This window comes from Rhinatrema bivittatum, chromosome 4, assembly GCF_901001135.1.
Source record: "Rhinatrema bivittatum chromosome 4, aRhiBiv1.1, whole genome shotgun sequence".
Lineage (NCBI taxonomy): Eukaryota > Metazoa > Chordata > Amphibia > Gymnophiona > Rhinatrematidae > Rhinatrema > Rhinatrema bivittatum.
Window position 1 is genome coordinate 99,282,782 of NC_042618.1, and position 15,946 is coordinate 99,298,727.

The following is a 15,946-nucleotide window of genomic DNA, read 5'->3' on the forward strand; positions in this document are numbered from 1 at the left end:
GCAAACTAGCGATCCAAAAGGTTCTGCATCTTCTTCATATCCTTGGTTGGGTAGTCAACTTCAAGAAAAGTCATCTAGTCCTGACGCAAGTTTTGCAGTTTCTGGGTGCTCGATTCGATACGGCCGTGGGAAAGGTTTTTCTTCCACAGGACAGGATGATCAAATTGATGTCGCAAGTTCTTCGCCTTTTGGATCTAAATTTACCCATGTATGGGACTATTTACAGGTTCTTGGTTCTATGGCATCTACTCTGGACATGGTCCCCTGGGCTTTTGCACATCTAAGACCTTTGCAAAGGGCGTTGCTTTCCAGGTGGGACCCCAAGTCAGAGGAGTTCCATCTTCCTCTACCCGTTCTGGAGCCGGCTCGGTCCAGTTTAAATTGGTGGTTGGTACCGCGTCACTTGCAGGAAGGAATGGACCTGGAGCCTCCTCAGTGGATATTAGTGACAATGGATGCCAGCCTTTTCGGTTGGGGAGCTGTATGCCAGTCACTTTCAACACAAGGTCAGTGGACAGCTTCACAAGCCAAGTGGCCCATCAATCGTTTGGAAACCAGAGCGGTACGACTAGCACTCAGCAGATTTCTACCACTTATTCAACATCAGTCGGTGAGGGTTCTCTCCGACAATGCCACGACAGTAGCGTACATCAACAGGCAAGGCGGCACGAAAAGTCGCTCCGTCGCCATAGAAGCAGACATGCTAATGACCTGGGCCGAATCTCATTTACGCCATCTAGCGGCATCGTACATAGCAGGAGTAGACAATGTTCAAGCAGACTTCCTCAGTCGCCAGTATCTAGATCCCGGAGAGTGGGAACTTTCCTGCGAGGCAATGAACATTCTCACTCAAAGGTGGGGGACACACAGGCTAGATCTGATGGCTACCCGTGTCAATACGAAAGCGGCTCGGTTCTACAGTCAAAGGAGAGAACACGGAGCGGAAGGGGTGGATGCCTTGGTTCTACCTTGGCCCAAAGACATCCTTCTTTATGTGTTTCCACCATGGCCGCTAATAGGAAAAGTCGTGAGACGATTAGAATCTCACGAAGGTCCGGTGATTCTCGTCACTCCAGAATGGCCTCGCAGACCATGGTATGCGGATCTCATCAACTTAGCGATCGACGGTCCAGTCCGCCTAGGCCACCTCAACAACCTCCTTCGACAGGGTCCAGTATATTTCGAACAGGCATTTCACTTTTGTCTAGCGGCCTGGCTTATGAGAGGTGACAATTAAAAAAGAGAGGCTATCCAGACTCAGTCCTCACCACCATGCTTAGTTCAAGAAAACCTTCTACTTCTCTCACCTATGTTAGAGTATGGAAAGTATTTGATAATTGGTGTAATAAGTCCGGCTTGTCTCCGCGCAGAGCTACAGTCGTAAACATTTTGGCTTTCTTACAAGACGGTTTAAAAAAGGGTCTGGCTTATAATTCGCTCCGCGTCCCAAGTTGCGGCAATAGGCTGTTTACGAGGTAAGGAGAATGGTGTGTCTATTGCTATGCATCAGGATGTTGTCCGTTTTCTCAAAGGAGCCAAACATTTGAAACTACCAGTCCGGGCTATCTGTCCATCGTGGAATCTGAATTTGGTTCTTCATAGTCTTTGTGCTCCTCCTTTTGAACCCCTTAAGCGAATCACTTTGAAGGACTTAACTCTCAAGGCAGTATTTCTTGTATCAATTTGTTCTGCTAGACGCATTTCAGAGATTCAGGCATTGTCTTGCCTTGAGCCTTTCTTGCGAATTTCAGATTCAGGTATATCATTGCGTACAGTACCGTCCTTTTTACCCAAAGTGGTTTCCTCTTTTCATCTCAATCAATCTGTTGAATTGCCAGCCTTCCCAGATTTGGATAAATCTTCTTCTCAATCACGAGACTTAAAAAGACTTGATGTCCGCCGAGTGCTTTTACGTTATTTAGAAATTACTAATGTCTTTTGTCTTTCGGACCACCTTTTTGTTCTATGGAGTGGTCCTAAGAAGGGTTATCAGGCTTCAAAAGCTACCATTGCACGGTGGTTGAAGGAAGCCATTGCTTCGGCATACATTTGTAACGATCGCCCAGTTCCTGATGGTCTCAAGGCGCATTCGATACGCTCTCAGGCGGCGTCTTGGGCCGAGAGTCATTGTGTTTCATCAAAGCTTCATACCTATGGGTTAGGTGCGTTTCCTGCACAAAAAACAATATCCGGCTTGGAGGATGCAGTCTCCCTATAAAAGAGGGATCGCTTTTGAGGAGAGTTGAGACCCTTAACATTTAAGGAGAGTACTTTAATCATAGCCATTCAGATATCAAGAAGTTGCTCAGAGAACATGCAACAATATGCCCCCATTTGAGCAAGGAATACCAGCTATGGTAATGATGAGTATCTGTAAGGTCTCAGGAAACCAATAAATCATCTGAGGAGATATATCAACAGTGTCATAGGAGAACATAGAAAAAACAACCTGCCATTAGCAAAAAATATGCAGCATGGAGGAGTGACGCATTGACAACCACAACAGCAAAAGAACAAATTAGCATGACCCCTATGGGGACCCAAGCATTCCTGCGATCCCCTAAAATAGTGTCTGCCATAACCTCCTAGCAGACTGTCTCCCGTCCCAAGTTGGGGAAGTGAGTGAGGTCACTGAGTCGAGAGATGGAACCCCCCCATCCCCCCCCCCCCCGATCCCCAGCTTTACAAACACATAGTAAAGGTAAACAATTCAACCGCATTCCACATGTTTTAGAACAATTATATACATGGTAAATCATTAATATGACCCCCTGGCAATGAAGGTTTTAAGACTCCTTACAACTTGAGCGAATATGAAGTTCAGGTCGGGCCCTGGGTTGAGGGGGGGCCCCCTGTTTGTCGTCGGAGCGGCTATTCCGCTTCCCCACCCGTTGCCATGCCGGGAGGGGCGGATGAGCAGAGTAAGATCAGGCGCTTTTTTGAGAAGACTGTGGCGCTATGTAGCCCTTATTAGAAAGGCTTGGCAGGGCATCCTCCAGAGTTATGCATTTATGCGTAATGCCCTCATGGGAGAAGGAAAGGCCAAACGGGTGAATCCAGCGATATCTTACAGATTTATTGCATAGAAACGTGGTCACTTCTCTGAAAGTCTGTCTGCTTTGTAGTGTTGCCTGGGATAGGTCTGGAAAAATAGCGATTTTATGGTTATCCCAAGCCCATTCATTCCTCTCCCGTGCTACAGCCACGATCTGCTCCTTGACTTGAAAGAGGTGAAGCAAACAATAATGTCACGCGGGCGATTGGGCTGGGGGGCGCGCAGAGCCCTGTGTGCTCGGTCAAATTGAATGTCAGGGGGGTCAAATGCCGCCTGTGGACTTGCCTCCCGGAGCATGTAGATGCAAAAATCACGAACCAGCACATGACAATCTTCAGGCCCTGTCGCCTCAGAGAAGCCCCTAAAGCGGAGATTGCTCCGTCTTGCTCTATTTTCCAAGTCTGTGATTTTAGCAGTAAGTTGAGCATTCTCAGCGCAGATCGTATCGTAGGCAGTTATATTTGCTAGTATTTGTTCAGCCTGACCCTCGACTCGCACGTCAATATCTCCCACCCGGTGACCCAGGGCCGTGAGGTCCTTCTTCACCTCCTCCACGCGGATTACGAGTTCCTGTCGGTAAGCCTTTAGATCTGACCGTATCCCAGCGAACCATTCCCTGAATTCGGCCCGGGTCGGGTGATCTGATAATGTGCCGTCTACGGAGTCTGAGGTACTTAAAGAGAGCTCGGGAAGTTCGGCGCGCGAATCACCGCCATCTTGGCCGCCGTCCTCCCCTGCAGGGGAACTGCCCACTTCTTTATTGCTCTCCTTTTGGTAGGAAAAGCGCTGGAGATCCGGATTTTTTTTTCTTGCTGGTCATCTCGCGGTGTAACTGCAAGTTCCCAGAGCTAATTGGGGCCAAGATGATCAAGTGGAACGCGGATTGCTGTGGATGTATCGGGGAGGCGATGGGAGCCTAAGGATCAAGCTGCCATCTTGTAGCGTGATGTCACGCTCCCCCCGAGTCATTGTGTTTCACCTCAAGAAATTTGTAGAGCAGCGACTTGGAAATCTTTGCACACTTTTGCCAAACATTATCGTTTGGACGTTCGCGCTCCAGACGTCGACTCTTTCGGCAGTAGTGTGCTGAAGGCAGGACTCTCCGGATCCCACCCCATTTAGGGCAGCTTTGGTACATCCCTACTGTCTGGACTGAACCTGGTACGTACAGGGAAAGGAAAATTTAGTTCTTACCTGATAATTTTCATTCCTGTAGTACCAAGGATCAGTCCAGACGCCTGCCCAGTTTTTTTCCGGAGAGTTCGCTATAGAATACTGTTTATTTCTTATTTTGATTTTCTTTTTATATTTTTCCTATGCAGTGATTTAAGAAGCTCTGAATATTGTTATGTTATTTTTTTCATGTTATGTATTTGTTCTATTCATATATTTAGTTGATCTAGTCATTGATTATCCTTCTTCATGAGTTTCTGCTTTGTTATTCAAAATACTGGAGGATCGCAGGAGGCACCCTGGGATATGGGAGGTGCTTAGAACTTTGACCTCTGACTCCACCTGCTGGAAGAGAGACATAACCCTACTGTCTGGACTGATGCTTGGTACTACAAGAACGAAAATTATCAGGTAAGAACTAATTTTCCTTTGGAGCTGGTGTTGGTAACCCCATGGGGCTCCAGCCAGGTAAGGACCTGGGGAAGAGATTACTGTGGTCCAGTCCCTCTCTTAACCCATGGTGTTTCTGAGCATTTAAAAAAAACAAAAAAAAATTGAAATTTTTGAAAAATTTTCGTTTGGTCTGCTGCGATCCAGGACCCCTCCCCATCAGAATCACCGCGTTTTTGGCGAATTTTGCAGTTTTCCTGTACGTACCTGGATCAGTCCAGACCATGGGCTAAGCCTCCTGTCCAGCAGATGGAGACAGACCAAAACTGAAAAGGGTATCCTATATCAGGACAGAGCCTGCCCTGCAGCCCTTCAGTATTTGACTGTCTCCAGCAGATGCCAGACAGCTCACCCTGTGGTTCCCTGTTAGCTTGCCCTTTTTCCCCATGGGGTTTCTTCTTTGATTCTTTTCTCTGGGGAAAGCTCAAGCAAGTATTGTTTCAAGTGGTTTCTTTGTAAAAAAAAAAAAAGAGGACTTTTAAATTTGTCATTTTATTGACTGTGTCTCACTCGCTCTTAGGGTTCCTAAGGGGGCTTGGCCCCTTGATTTGCTCAGCCTAGGTTCCCTTCCCGGTGACCTTCTTGTGGGCGATACTGGTGGTGCTAGTCACTCCCCCTTAGCCTGCTGCCTTGCCCCAGGACGTCCATTCTTCGGGTGTACTTTCAGGGAAGCGCATTCCCCTGTGACTTTCTGTATAAAAAAAAAAGGGGGGAAGCAGTCAAATTTTGAACTTTTGTTGTGCAGTTAAAAAAAAAAATAATAATAATAATAAAAGCAGCATGGTTTTCACTTGTAGGAGGGAGTGGGGTTCGATCTCCTGCTCCTCTCCTCTGGGACTCCCCTATCAGCAGTTTTTTGTTTTTGCGCGGCTGTGTTTCTTTTGCTTATGCCGCGCTCAAACTTGTGCCTGGCCTGTGGAGAGCCAGCCTCCCGGCTCTCCAGAGATGGGTGCTCCCGTTGCCTCCCAGGTGAGGAGGGCTCCTTCGCGGCGGCGCAGGTAACTCGAGCCCGGGGTCAGGCTCCCCAACACATGCCCAGGCCTTTCCCGTCCCAAGAAATAGCGGGAACGGCAGCCATTTTGGGTATTTCACCCGATGCAGGCTCTGCTTCTACAGGGCAGAGGAGCCGATTTCGCCACTTTTACCCCCCGATCTGAGCCCGGTGCGCTCTCGGGGGGGTGACACGGACCCCCCCCCCCCTCACCCCCCCTTCTCCCGCGGAAAAATCGTCCTGGGCCCGTTTCACTTCAGATTTTGTGCTGCTTCTGCACAAATCGTATTTAGCTAGCCTACAAGAGGAGATGGACCCCCCTCCTCTTCTTCCCCCCCCCCTCCAAAACTCCTCCGGATGCCTGCGCTGTCTCCTGCCGCGGTTCCTGATCCACAAGGACCTGTCCAGGTGCGGGTGGTCCCAGGAGTCCCCCTCCCTGTGGACCCTCCACAGCCCCCCCGTGGACCCTCTTGATGAATTCGATGGTGAGGCCTCGGCTCAGGCAATCCCCCCCCCCCCCCCGGCTCAAGGGCGACGATCCCCGCATCCTACGCTTATTCCAGCGTGAGGAGCTGGAACATCTCATTCCCTTTGTACTCCAGGAATTAGGAATTGATGCCCCGCCGGATGATTCTGTGGCGGCGGCGATGCCTCCAAACGTGGACCCGGTCCTGGCGGGACTTAGGACACTACTGAGTACATTCCCATTCCATCCTATGCATAGACTGCTTCTCCTACGGGAATGGGATGCCCCTGAGACGGGTCTCTGGGTCAGGAGGGCTATGGATAAGCTCTACCCGCTTCCCGAGGACTGCCTGGACATGCTGAAAATTCCAAAGGTGGACTCTTCGGTCACCGCGGTAACTAAGCATACCACCATCCCAATGGTGGGTGCCACAGCGTTGTGGGGTATTAAGGACCGCAAGCTCGAATTTTATTTGAAGCGGATTTTTGAGATCCTAGCTCTAGGGGTCCGGGCGACAATCTGCAGCAGTCTCATGCAGTGGGCAAGCCTTAGGTGGATGCAACAATTACTCAGCACCCAGGAGCTCCCCGTCTGCAGAGGCAGAGCAGGCGGAATGTTTGAAGGGCGCCATCGCATATGGCGCGGATGCCCTATATGACTTGCTTCGCGTCCAGGCTAAGGCTATGGTTTCCGCAGTTTCAGCCAGACGCCTCCTCTGACTAAGCAATTGGTCCGCGGACTCTTCATCGAAGGCTCAGCTGGGCACTCTTCCTTTTAAGGGCAAGTTGCTTTTTGGTGAGGACCTGGAACAGCTTATTAAATCCTTGGGCAAGAACAAGGTCCATAAGCTGCTGGAGGACCGCCCTAAACAGTCTAAGTCTTTCTTTCCGACTCGAACCCACTTCAGGGGGCAACACCAGTACGGCAACAGAGTGCGTGGTTCATATCCCAGAGGCAGTGTTTCCAGGTCCCAGTTATGGTCTCATTCCTTTCGAGGCCCTCACGGCTTCTGAGATGGCAGCCAGCAACACCTGGCCACCAAGTCCGCTCCCCAATGAGATCCGGCCGGTCCATTCCTCCGTACGAAACTTAGATGGGGGTCTTTCTCTGTTTCGCGAGGAGTGGGCCAAAATCACGTCCGATCAATGGGTTCTCGAGGTGATAGAACACGCTTACGCGTTAGAGTTTGCCCGGGACCTATCAGATCTGTATCTCGTTTCCCCTTGCCACCCGTCAAAGAGGCCTTTGGTCTGTCAAACCCTGGACAGGCTCCAGGAACTGGGGGCAATTACTCCGGTGCTGGTACAAGAACAAGGCGCCGGCCAGTATTCCATTTACTTCGTCGTTCCCAAGAAGGACAACACCTGCCATCCAATCCTGGATCTCAAGAGGGTCAACTGGGCCCTCAGGGTTCCCCATTTCAAAATGGAGACCCTGAGGGCGGTGATAGCAGTGGTCCGCCCCAGCGAATTTCTAGCCTCCCTCAACCTGACAGAGGCTTACCTCCACATTACCAATTCTACAAGAACATCAAAAATTTCTTCGACTTCATATCCTGGGCCAGCACTTTCAGTTCAGGGCTTTTCCCTTCGGCCTTGCCACCGCTCCCCGCACCTTTACCAAGAATCATGGTAGTCGTGGCAGCTGCACTCCGCCGGAACGGAATCTTAGTCCATCCTTATCTGGACGACTGGCTTGTAAGGGCCAAGTTCTCTGCCCTGTGCGCTCGCGCAGTCGACAGGGTACTAGCCCTCCTCACTTCGTTCGGCTGAATAATCAACTTCTCCAAAAGCAATCTTCAGCCCTCTCAGGTTCTGGAATTCCTGGGAGCTCGCTTCGACACTCGGGTCGGGAAAGTTTTTTTCTCCCAGACTCACGGGCACTCAAGCTGATCGATCAAGTAGACAATTTGTTTCCCTGCTGCTTCCCATGGCTTGGGATTATCTGCAGGTTCTGGGGACCATGGCTTCCACGATCGACCTGGTCCCCTGGGCATTTGCGCATATGCATCCATTACAGAAAGCGTTGTTATCCCGCTGGCAACCGGTGTCCGAGCAGTTCAGGAGGCCCTGCCTCTTTCCGACTCTACCATTGCCGACATACAGTGGTGGCTCTCACCAGCGCACCTCCTCAAGGGGATGCCTCTTCTGACTCCCTCGTGGGTCATCGTCACAACGGACGCCAGCCTCTCCGGGTGGGGGGGCGGTCTGCCAATCACAAGCGACTCAGGGTTACTGGTTCCTGCTCCAATCCCGTTGGCACATCAATCGCCTGGAGGCCCGGGCGGTGTGCCTGGCCCTCAAGTTTTTTCTCCCCCTGATCCGCTTCAAGGCAGTTCGAGTTCAGTCAGACAATTCCACCACGGTGGCTTACATCAATCGACAGGGAGGTACTCAAAGTCGTCTTATGGCGCTAGAAGCCAGCAAGCTCTTTTTCTGGGCAGAGAGGCACTTGGATCGTCTAGCTGCCTCCCACAAAGCGGGCAAGGAGAATGTTGAAGCCGACTTCCTCAGCCGTCAACATCTCGATCCCGGCGAGTGGGAGTTGTCAGATGCGGCGATGGAATTAATTCTTCGCAGGTGGAGTCCCTCCCCCCCCCCCAACCTGGATCTCATGGTGATGTTGGACAATGCCAAGGCTCCCCGGTTCTTCAGCCATTGGAAGGGAGCATTGTTCGGAGGGAGTGGACGCGCTGACTCTTCCTTGGCCTCCCAACCTACTCCTCTAACTGTTTCCACCGTGGCCGTTAGTAGGGAAGATTCTCCGGAGAATAGAGCTCCATCGCGGTCCAGTCATTCTCGTGGCCCCGCAGGCCATGGTTCGAGGATCTGGTAAATCTGGCGATGGACGGTCCTCTTCGCCTCAGCTACCTGCCCCATCTTCTTTGGCAGGGGCCCGTATTTTTCGACCAGGCGGATCGCTTCTGTCTAGCGGCTTGGCTTTTGAACGACGACGTTTGAGGCGAAAAGGTTACAAGGAAGAGGTTATTTCCACTCTGCTCAGGGCTCGCAAGCAGTCTACGTCTCTGACCTATGTCCGGGTCTGGAAGGTTTTTGAGAGCGCCTGTGAGGAGTGGGGTGTTTCGGTGCGTTCGCCTTCGGTCGCTGTAGTTCTCACCTTCCTGCAACGGGGACTATCCAAGGGTCTTTCTGTCAGCTCATTGCAGGTACAAGTCTCGGCTCTCGGTTCCCTCCTGGGCATCATCGAGGGTCGGGCGGTGGCCTCTTATCCAGATGTAGTCCGTTTCCTCAGGGGAGCTAAACACCTGAAACCGCCTGTCCGCCCACTTGTCCATCGTGGAGTCTAAATTTGGTACTTCGGGCTCTTTGTTCGGCCCCTTTCGAACCTCTCCATCGGGCTACTCTCAAGGACTTGACGCTCAAGACTGTTTTCTTGGTTGCCATTTGCTCCGCCAGGAAGGTGTCGGAGCTTCAAGCTCTTTCTTGCAGAGAACCTTTTCTGTGGTTTTCGGACTCGGGCATCTCTCTCAAGACAGTACCTTCTTTCTTGCTGAAGGTCATTTCCTCCTTTCATGTAAACCAGTCGGTGGAGCTCCCTGTGTTTTCTTCTGAGGATATCGCGGGGTCTGGAGGTGGTGAACTTCGCCGTCTCGACGTTAAACACGTCTTGTTGCATTACCTTGCTATTACCAATGACTTCCGGGTCTCAAATCATCTCTTTGTCCTGTGGAGTGGTCCAAATAGGGGCAAACAAGCTTCTAAGGCTACGATCGCTCGGTGGTTGAAGGAGGCGATTTCTTCAGCCTACATCTGCAAGGGCTGGGTGGTCCCGGAAGGTTTGAAAGCTCATTCCTTGCGTTCTCAAGCTACTTCGTGGGCAGAGAGTCAGTCGGTCTCTCCACAGGAAATATTGAGGGCAGCTACATGAAAGTCCCTGCATACCTTTGCTCGTCATTACCGCCTTGACGTTCAGGCACCAGTCTTTGGTTCCTTTAGTTGTCAGGTGCTTTGAGCAGGACTGTCTAGGTCCCACCCCTTGTAGGGAAGCTTTGGTACATCCCATGGTCTGGACTGATCCGGGTACGTACAGGGAAAGGAAATTAGTTCTTACCTGTTAATTTTCATTCCTGTAGTACCATGGATAAGTCCAGACGCCCTCCCATTTTCGGTCCACTCAAATTTCTTTCCTGTTTTCTCCTCCTTATAGGAGTAATTTGTGTCTCTGCATGGTTCTCATGGAATTTCATTACAGGCACCGGAAGCATCTTTTACGATGATCTGGAGTAGTCATGCAAGAGCGTTTTAGTAACACAGTTCATTCACTTGTTCTATTGTTCTGATTGTTTACACTAAATTACTAGTTGTTCTGTTACTTGCTTGACCTTGTGCCTTTTTCTGCTTTGACAATGGTTATACTGAAGGGCTGCAGGGTAGGCTCTGTCCTGATATAGGATACCCTTTTCAGTTTTGGTCTGTCTCCATCTGCTGGACAGGAGGCTGAACCCATAGTCTGGACTGATCCGTGGTACTACAGGAACGAAAAATAACAGATAAGAACTAATTTTCCTGTTTTTCACATGTTTTGGCCGTTCCCCCCCCCCCCCCCCCCATGATGCCGCGGCCATCTTTGTGTGTGGCATGTGGAGAATTGTCCGCGCAGCTTTCTAGGACCTGTATTCAAGAAACTGAACATTTGGGTTAAGGTAGGATTTTTGGGTGAATAAGGGGATCCCATCAGCCATAGGATTTCCATGCATTATTAGGACAATTTATACACTGAGTGAAGTCATGGTAAACTCCATTCCAGGGAATTGAGAGACAGGACACATACCCAGAGAAAGAGAGAGCATCTGTAGCAACAGAGCTGTAATCTCATACTTTTGGATTGATTGGACATTGAGTTAAATTTTGAACACCCAGAACAGTGTCCCACCTGTTTCTCCCAGCATCACACCTCTTGAGATCAGAAAGGGTTAGAGACATAAATACTTTAAAATCCAGGATAGGTGGTGGTTGAGATTCTTTTGTATATACTAGTGATTATCTTTCATTCCATTAATGTTTGCTCTTGTAAACAGGGGTCTGCACTCTGCTTCACTATTTCCTTAGCAGTATAATGGTCATTAAGTTTCCCAGCAGACAGACTTTCAGACATAGTAGAACTCCTGAAAGTGATGTTTAAAAAATTTTGTGGCAACTAAACTGGGTCAGAACATGAATTTAATAGCTCAAAATACTAAATGTGTGTTTCTACAAACATGTTTGTGTGTTTCTTTTCAGGCCCGCTTCTTGCTTTCTAAAGTGAATCCTTCTCAAACTCATAACAACATGTATGCATGGGGACAGGTATGATCTCTTGGTTTGGTTGTTAAAATAGTGGCCTGACCTGTGCAATACCAACTGTATTAAACAGATTTATTGCAGAGATAAAGGATGAACTTGTTTTGCAACTCAAATGTTTAATTCTTTTAAAATGTGTGAGGACAAATTTTTCCTTTTTTCTCATATTCAGGCCGATTCAGTAAAGTCCGCGGGAGAGCGGGCAAACGCACAGGCCACTCTCCTATGCGCGCAATTCAGTATGCTAATTAGGCCCAGCGGTAAAACCAGGTAAAAGGAGGCGCTAGGGACACTAGCACGTCCCTAGCGCCTTCTTTTGGACCGGAGCGGCAGCTGTCAGCGGGTTTGACAGCCGACGCTCAATTTTGCCGGCGTCGGTTCTCGAGCCCGCTGACAGCCACGGGCTCGGAAACCGGATGCCGGCAAAATTGAGCGTCCGGTTTTCGACCCGACAGCCACGGGCCGACTTCAAATTATTATTTTTTTTTTACTTTTGGAAAGTTTCGGAACCTCCGACTTAATATCGCCATGATATTAAGTCAGAGGGTGCACAGAAAAGCAGTTTTACTGCTTTTCTGTGCACTTTCCCGGTGCCCGAAGAAATTAGCGCCTATCTTTGGGTAGGCGCTAATTTCTGAAAGCAAAATGTGCGGCTTGGCTGCACATTTTGTTTTCTGAATCGAGTGGGAATACCTAATAGGGCCATCAACATGCATTTGCATGTTGCGGGCGCTATTAGGTTCGGGGGATTGGATGCACGTTTTCAGCCCCTTACTGAATAAGGGGTAAGGGAAAACGCGTGTCCAATGGCGGGTTAGCAGTACGCTCCGTCGGAGCGCACTAACCCGGGCCGTAAGGGAAAACGCGTGTCCAATGGCGGGTTAGCAGTGCGCTCCGTCGGAGCGCACTGTACTGTATCGGCCCGATAGTATATAAGAACACTTCTTAAGCCTTGAGCACCTAACCAAGTACGTTTCAGTTTTCTAAACCTTATCAGACTCCTTTTCTATACAGTCATGGCTGCTTAGTAAAGTACTTAAAAGACTACTTTCTGGTTCTAATGAAAGGTCTTTATTGACAGTTAATCAACTTTAGAAACTAACCCTCATTTTATTCCTTCCCCTTAGGAGTCTGGAGCACCAATTTTGACAGATGATGTCAGCTTGCAGGTGTTCATGGATCATCTGAAGAAACTCGCTGTCTCAAGTGCTGCCTGAAATGCCAAAATCTGTCTGGGACCCCGATTGACAGTGAAACTATATAATTCAGCTTTGTTTTCCTGTTTCACTACTACAGTGGCAACAATTGCCAATCCTGGTGGTAAAGCTTCCAAGGCACAATACCATTCCTCTGTCATGGTGACTATTTGGGGAGGAGGGGGAGAGGGAGGTTTGATGAATGGGTTTGGCTGAGGAGGGGGATGATTTCTTCTTCCTTCTTTGGGCCTCTGCTGTCCTAAGACACCATGAGCTTTTATCTTCAACAATACATGGTTTCCTCCAATTTTTTTTTTAACATCTCCCACAGAGGATAGTAGTTACAGCAATTAGCTAGGGACCACAGAATAAAGTTCCATCTGAAGTCTGGTGAGCATTCACTCTGAGTCTGACCATTAGGTGTTGCTGTTTTTGAATGACTGAAACTCTCTCCCTCTGAACATTGTCTATACAGCATCCCCAGCCAGCCCAAGCAGCAGAAAGTGGGCCTGAATATAAACCCAGATTTCCTCCCTGGCAGTGCACAGCATTGCCAAAGAAATCATAGGAGCCCACCCAACAGCGACCATGCCAGACAATAGAAATTAGGCATGGCAAAATGTGCCATGATGACTGACAAAGCATGACACTGCCAGGAATGGCAGTTGTTGACACTGTATGTAACAAAGCTCTGATGTGCGCAAGCTGCCTCAATACTTTTTAGCACTACAGCTGCCAAGAAATGGCTTTGGTTAAGTTATCTAAATATAGATTTCAATTTAAAAAAATCTATATGTTTAAACCTAATTAGAGCAAAAAGAACAAATGTTTTTTGATTATGGTGATATTGAAACCCTTTTAAATGTGTGAAAGTTTTGTAAGTTTGAATGTCAAGGTACATTGCTGCCATGCACTGAAGAAGCACATTATATGTTACAGAGGAAGTCTGTTGTGTAAGCTGACTTCTTTGATTACCCCAAGGGTAAATATTTTGTGTGCTACTTTTAACCAAAATGAGAATAAGACACAAAAACTATATACCTATGCAAACACAATCACTTATGATACCATTCATTTGCATCCCCATTCTTTAATGCAAAATTCATAGTCCTGGATATTTGTGTGTTTTTGTTGGATATATAGAGAAAAGGAGTGCCTTTTCATTATTACCCCAGCTCTATTACTCAGATATTCAATAAGTGTTTTCTTCATTTTAGGAAACTGGGCAGAATTACCAGAATAGTTCTTCAAAAAATAGATTTACTGCAAACCTTTAATGTTAGGGGTTTTTTTTCTTTTGTTTGCTTACGTGGCTCATTTTGCTGAGACAACAATATGGGATAAATAATTTTTAGGTGAGAAATATGCCATAAACCTGACCTTGTTGGATATTAAACACTTCGTGCATTAAGGTCTGATCAATGGGACTGGTATTTTCTGCCCACTGGGTTTACTTTTTATTTTTTTGTCTTAGTAATTTGATTAAAGAGTGCCATTGTTATGGATAGTGCCTCACTTGATATAAAACACTGTCATTGCAAAAGTTTCACAAATAGTATCATAGGGTGGATACACACTCTGCAGTAAGTTTAGTACAGAAGCATAGCACAGGTGATAGGCCTATCCCTGCCCATAGCAGCTCTTAGGATAGCTAGTTACACCTGCCAATGACTGCACCTGACTTGTGAGCCATTCTTGAGTTTGATAAATTAGACCATAGAATATATATCTGAAAATCCTTCAGACCTTTTTAAAATATGATATTGAAAATCGCCAAGAAGTTATATAATTGAAAATAAATGTTGGTCAGGTTTAGTTAGAAATATTCATAGCTGTTCTTCAAACCTGATAAATATTCTTAATGCGGTGCTTCAGATACTGTTTGCCTTCATAGTTGATTTGGTTTTTTATTGGAGTCTTTTAAATAACACTAATACATAGTTATAGTTTTGTGATAAATCTAGTAGGCCCAGATGATAAATCCAATGACATTTTGGTCCTAGACTGGGTTTACTTTTAGATTGATATTTATTCGTATTTACTATTGAAAGTTTACTGATAACCTCAATGTTTACAATATGAATTTAAAATTACTGTGATCTCTTTATAATAAATATCTTTATGACAAATATTGCTTATAATAAGCTGAATTTTTTTCCTCCCAAAAGCAATTCTTGTATATTGGTTGTAGTAGTGAAGTGAAATTCTGCTATGACTCTCATGACATAGTCATTGGCTTCAAGCACGTTTTGTTATATCAAGTGAATCATTATAGTTTGGAACTCTGGTAATGGCTCCTGAGAATAGATTATGCCATGGTAGTGCAAGCAAGCAAGGTAATGTGATCTCTTTTGAGCTTTATCATTGCTTGCAATGTTGAGGCAGGTGTGTGTTCTGTTGAAACATGATTAAGTAAATGATAACTGAAGCCATTTAAAAAATTTCATTCATGCTAAATGTACTTTTCTGGTTTTCTGTACAAATAAAGTATACATTTTGTTTTTCACTAATTTGGTGAAGCTTATTTAATATGCATCTAATAAACTATTTTCCTTCAAAAGGTCAAGGTGAGGTACCGCAATTTGAGCAATGTAAAACTAAAATGCTTAAAATAACAAGAATCAAACATAAAAAATTACAATCTACACTCTAAACAAAAAAAACCATATGAACAAATAATAAAATACAATAAAATTAAAAGAACAATAAAACAATTCAATATTGCAGATTAAAAGGCTTGTGGAAAAAGCCAGGTTGTAACAACTTTTTTTAAAAACCAAATAGTTGTCACGGAACTGGATTTCTTGAGGCAAAGTGCTCCATCGGCCCTGCCATTAGTCGCAGTTAATCTTACATATAAGTTAGGATAACTGTGATGCACTGACATTGCCAAGGTCAGAAGGCAGTAATAGAACAGAAGACGCTGGCTCCTACCAGGGTAAGATGGAGGAAAGGTCTTCATTAGATTTAGCTCATGCTTTTTCATTGTTAGCTCAAGGCGAGTTATATTCAGGTACAATAGGTATTTCCATGTCCCCCTGAGAGGTTACAATCTAAGGGGACAATGTAATAAGCTAAGCATTAAAACTGTGCACTGAAATTTAGTGCACAGTTTAACCTGCAAGGTAATTTTTTTTTTTTTTAACTCCGGATGCAGTAAGTTAATGGAATGCTAATGCATCAGGAATTTAAAAAAAAATGCACAAAGAAAAGGCTTAGTGCACAGAAAAACATGATGCATGTACATATGCAGAAGACATGACCTTGTTCACATGTGTGATCTATGTGCACAAAAATGTGTTATATGCGTAATTA

At 46.8% G+C, this 15,946-nt stretch overlaps 1 protein-coding gene across 1 annotated transcript in view; it reads left to right on the forward strand.

Annotated features, from left to right (window-relative positions):
- The window catches only part of SEC23A (Sec23 homolog A, coat complex II component), a 308,648-nt gene extending 293,507 nt beyond the window's left edge, over positions 1-15,141 (forward strand). The window contains exons 19-20 of the mRNA XM_029598498.1: positions 11,376-11,441; positions 12,563-15,141. Of these exons, the coding sequence (XP_029454358.1) occupies positions 11,376-11,441; positions 12,563-12,652 (156 nt within the window). The 3' untranslated portion in view covers positions 12,653-15,141. The remainder of the gene's footprint in view (positions 1-11,375; positions 11,442-12,562) is intronic.
- Positions 15,142-15,946: the final 805 nt, after the last annotated feature.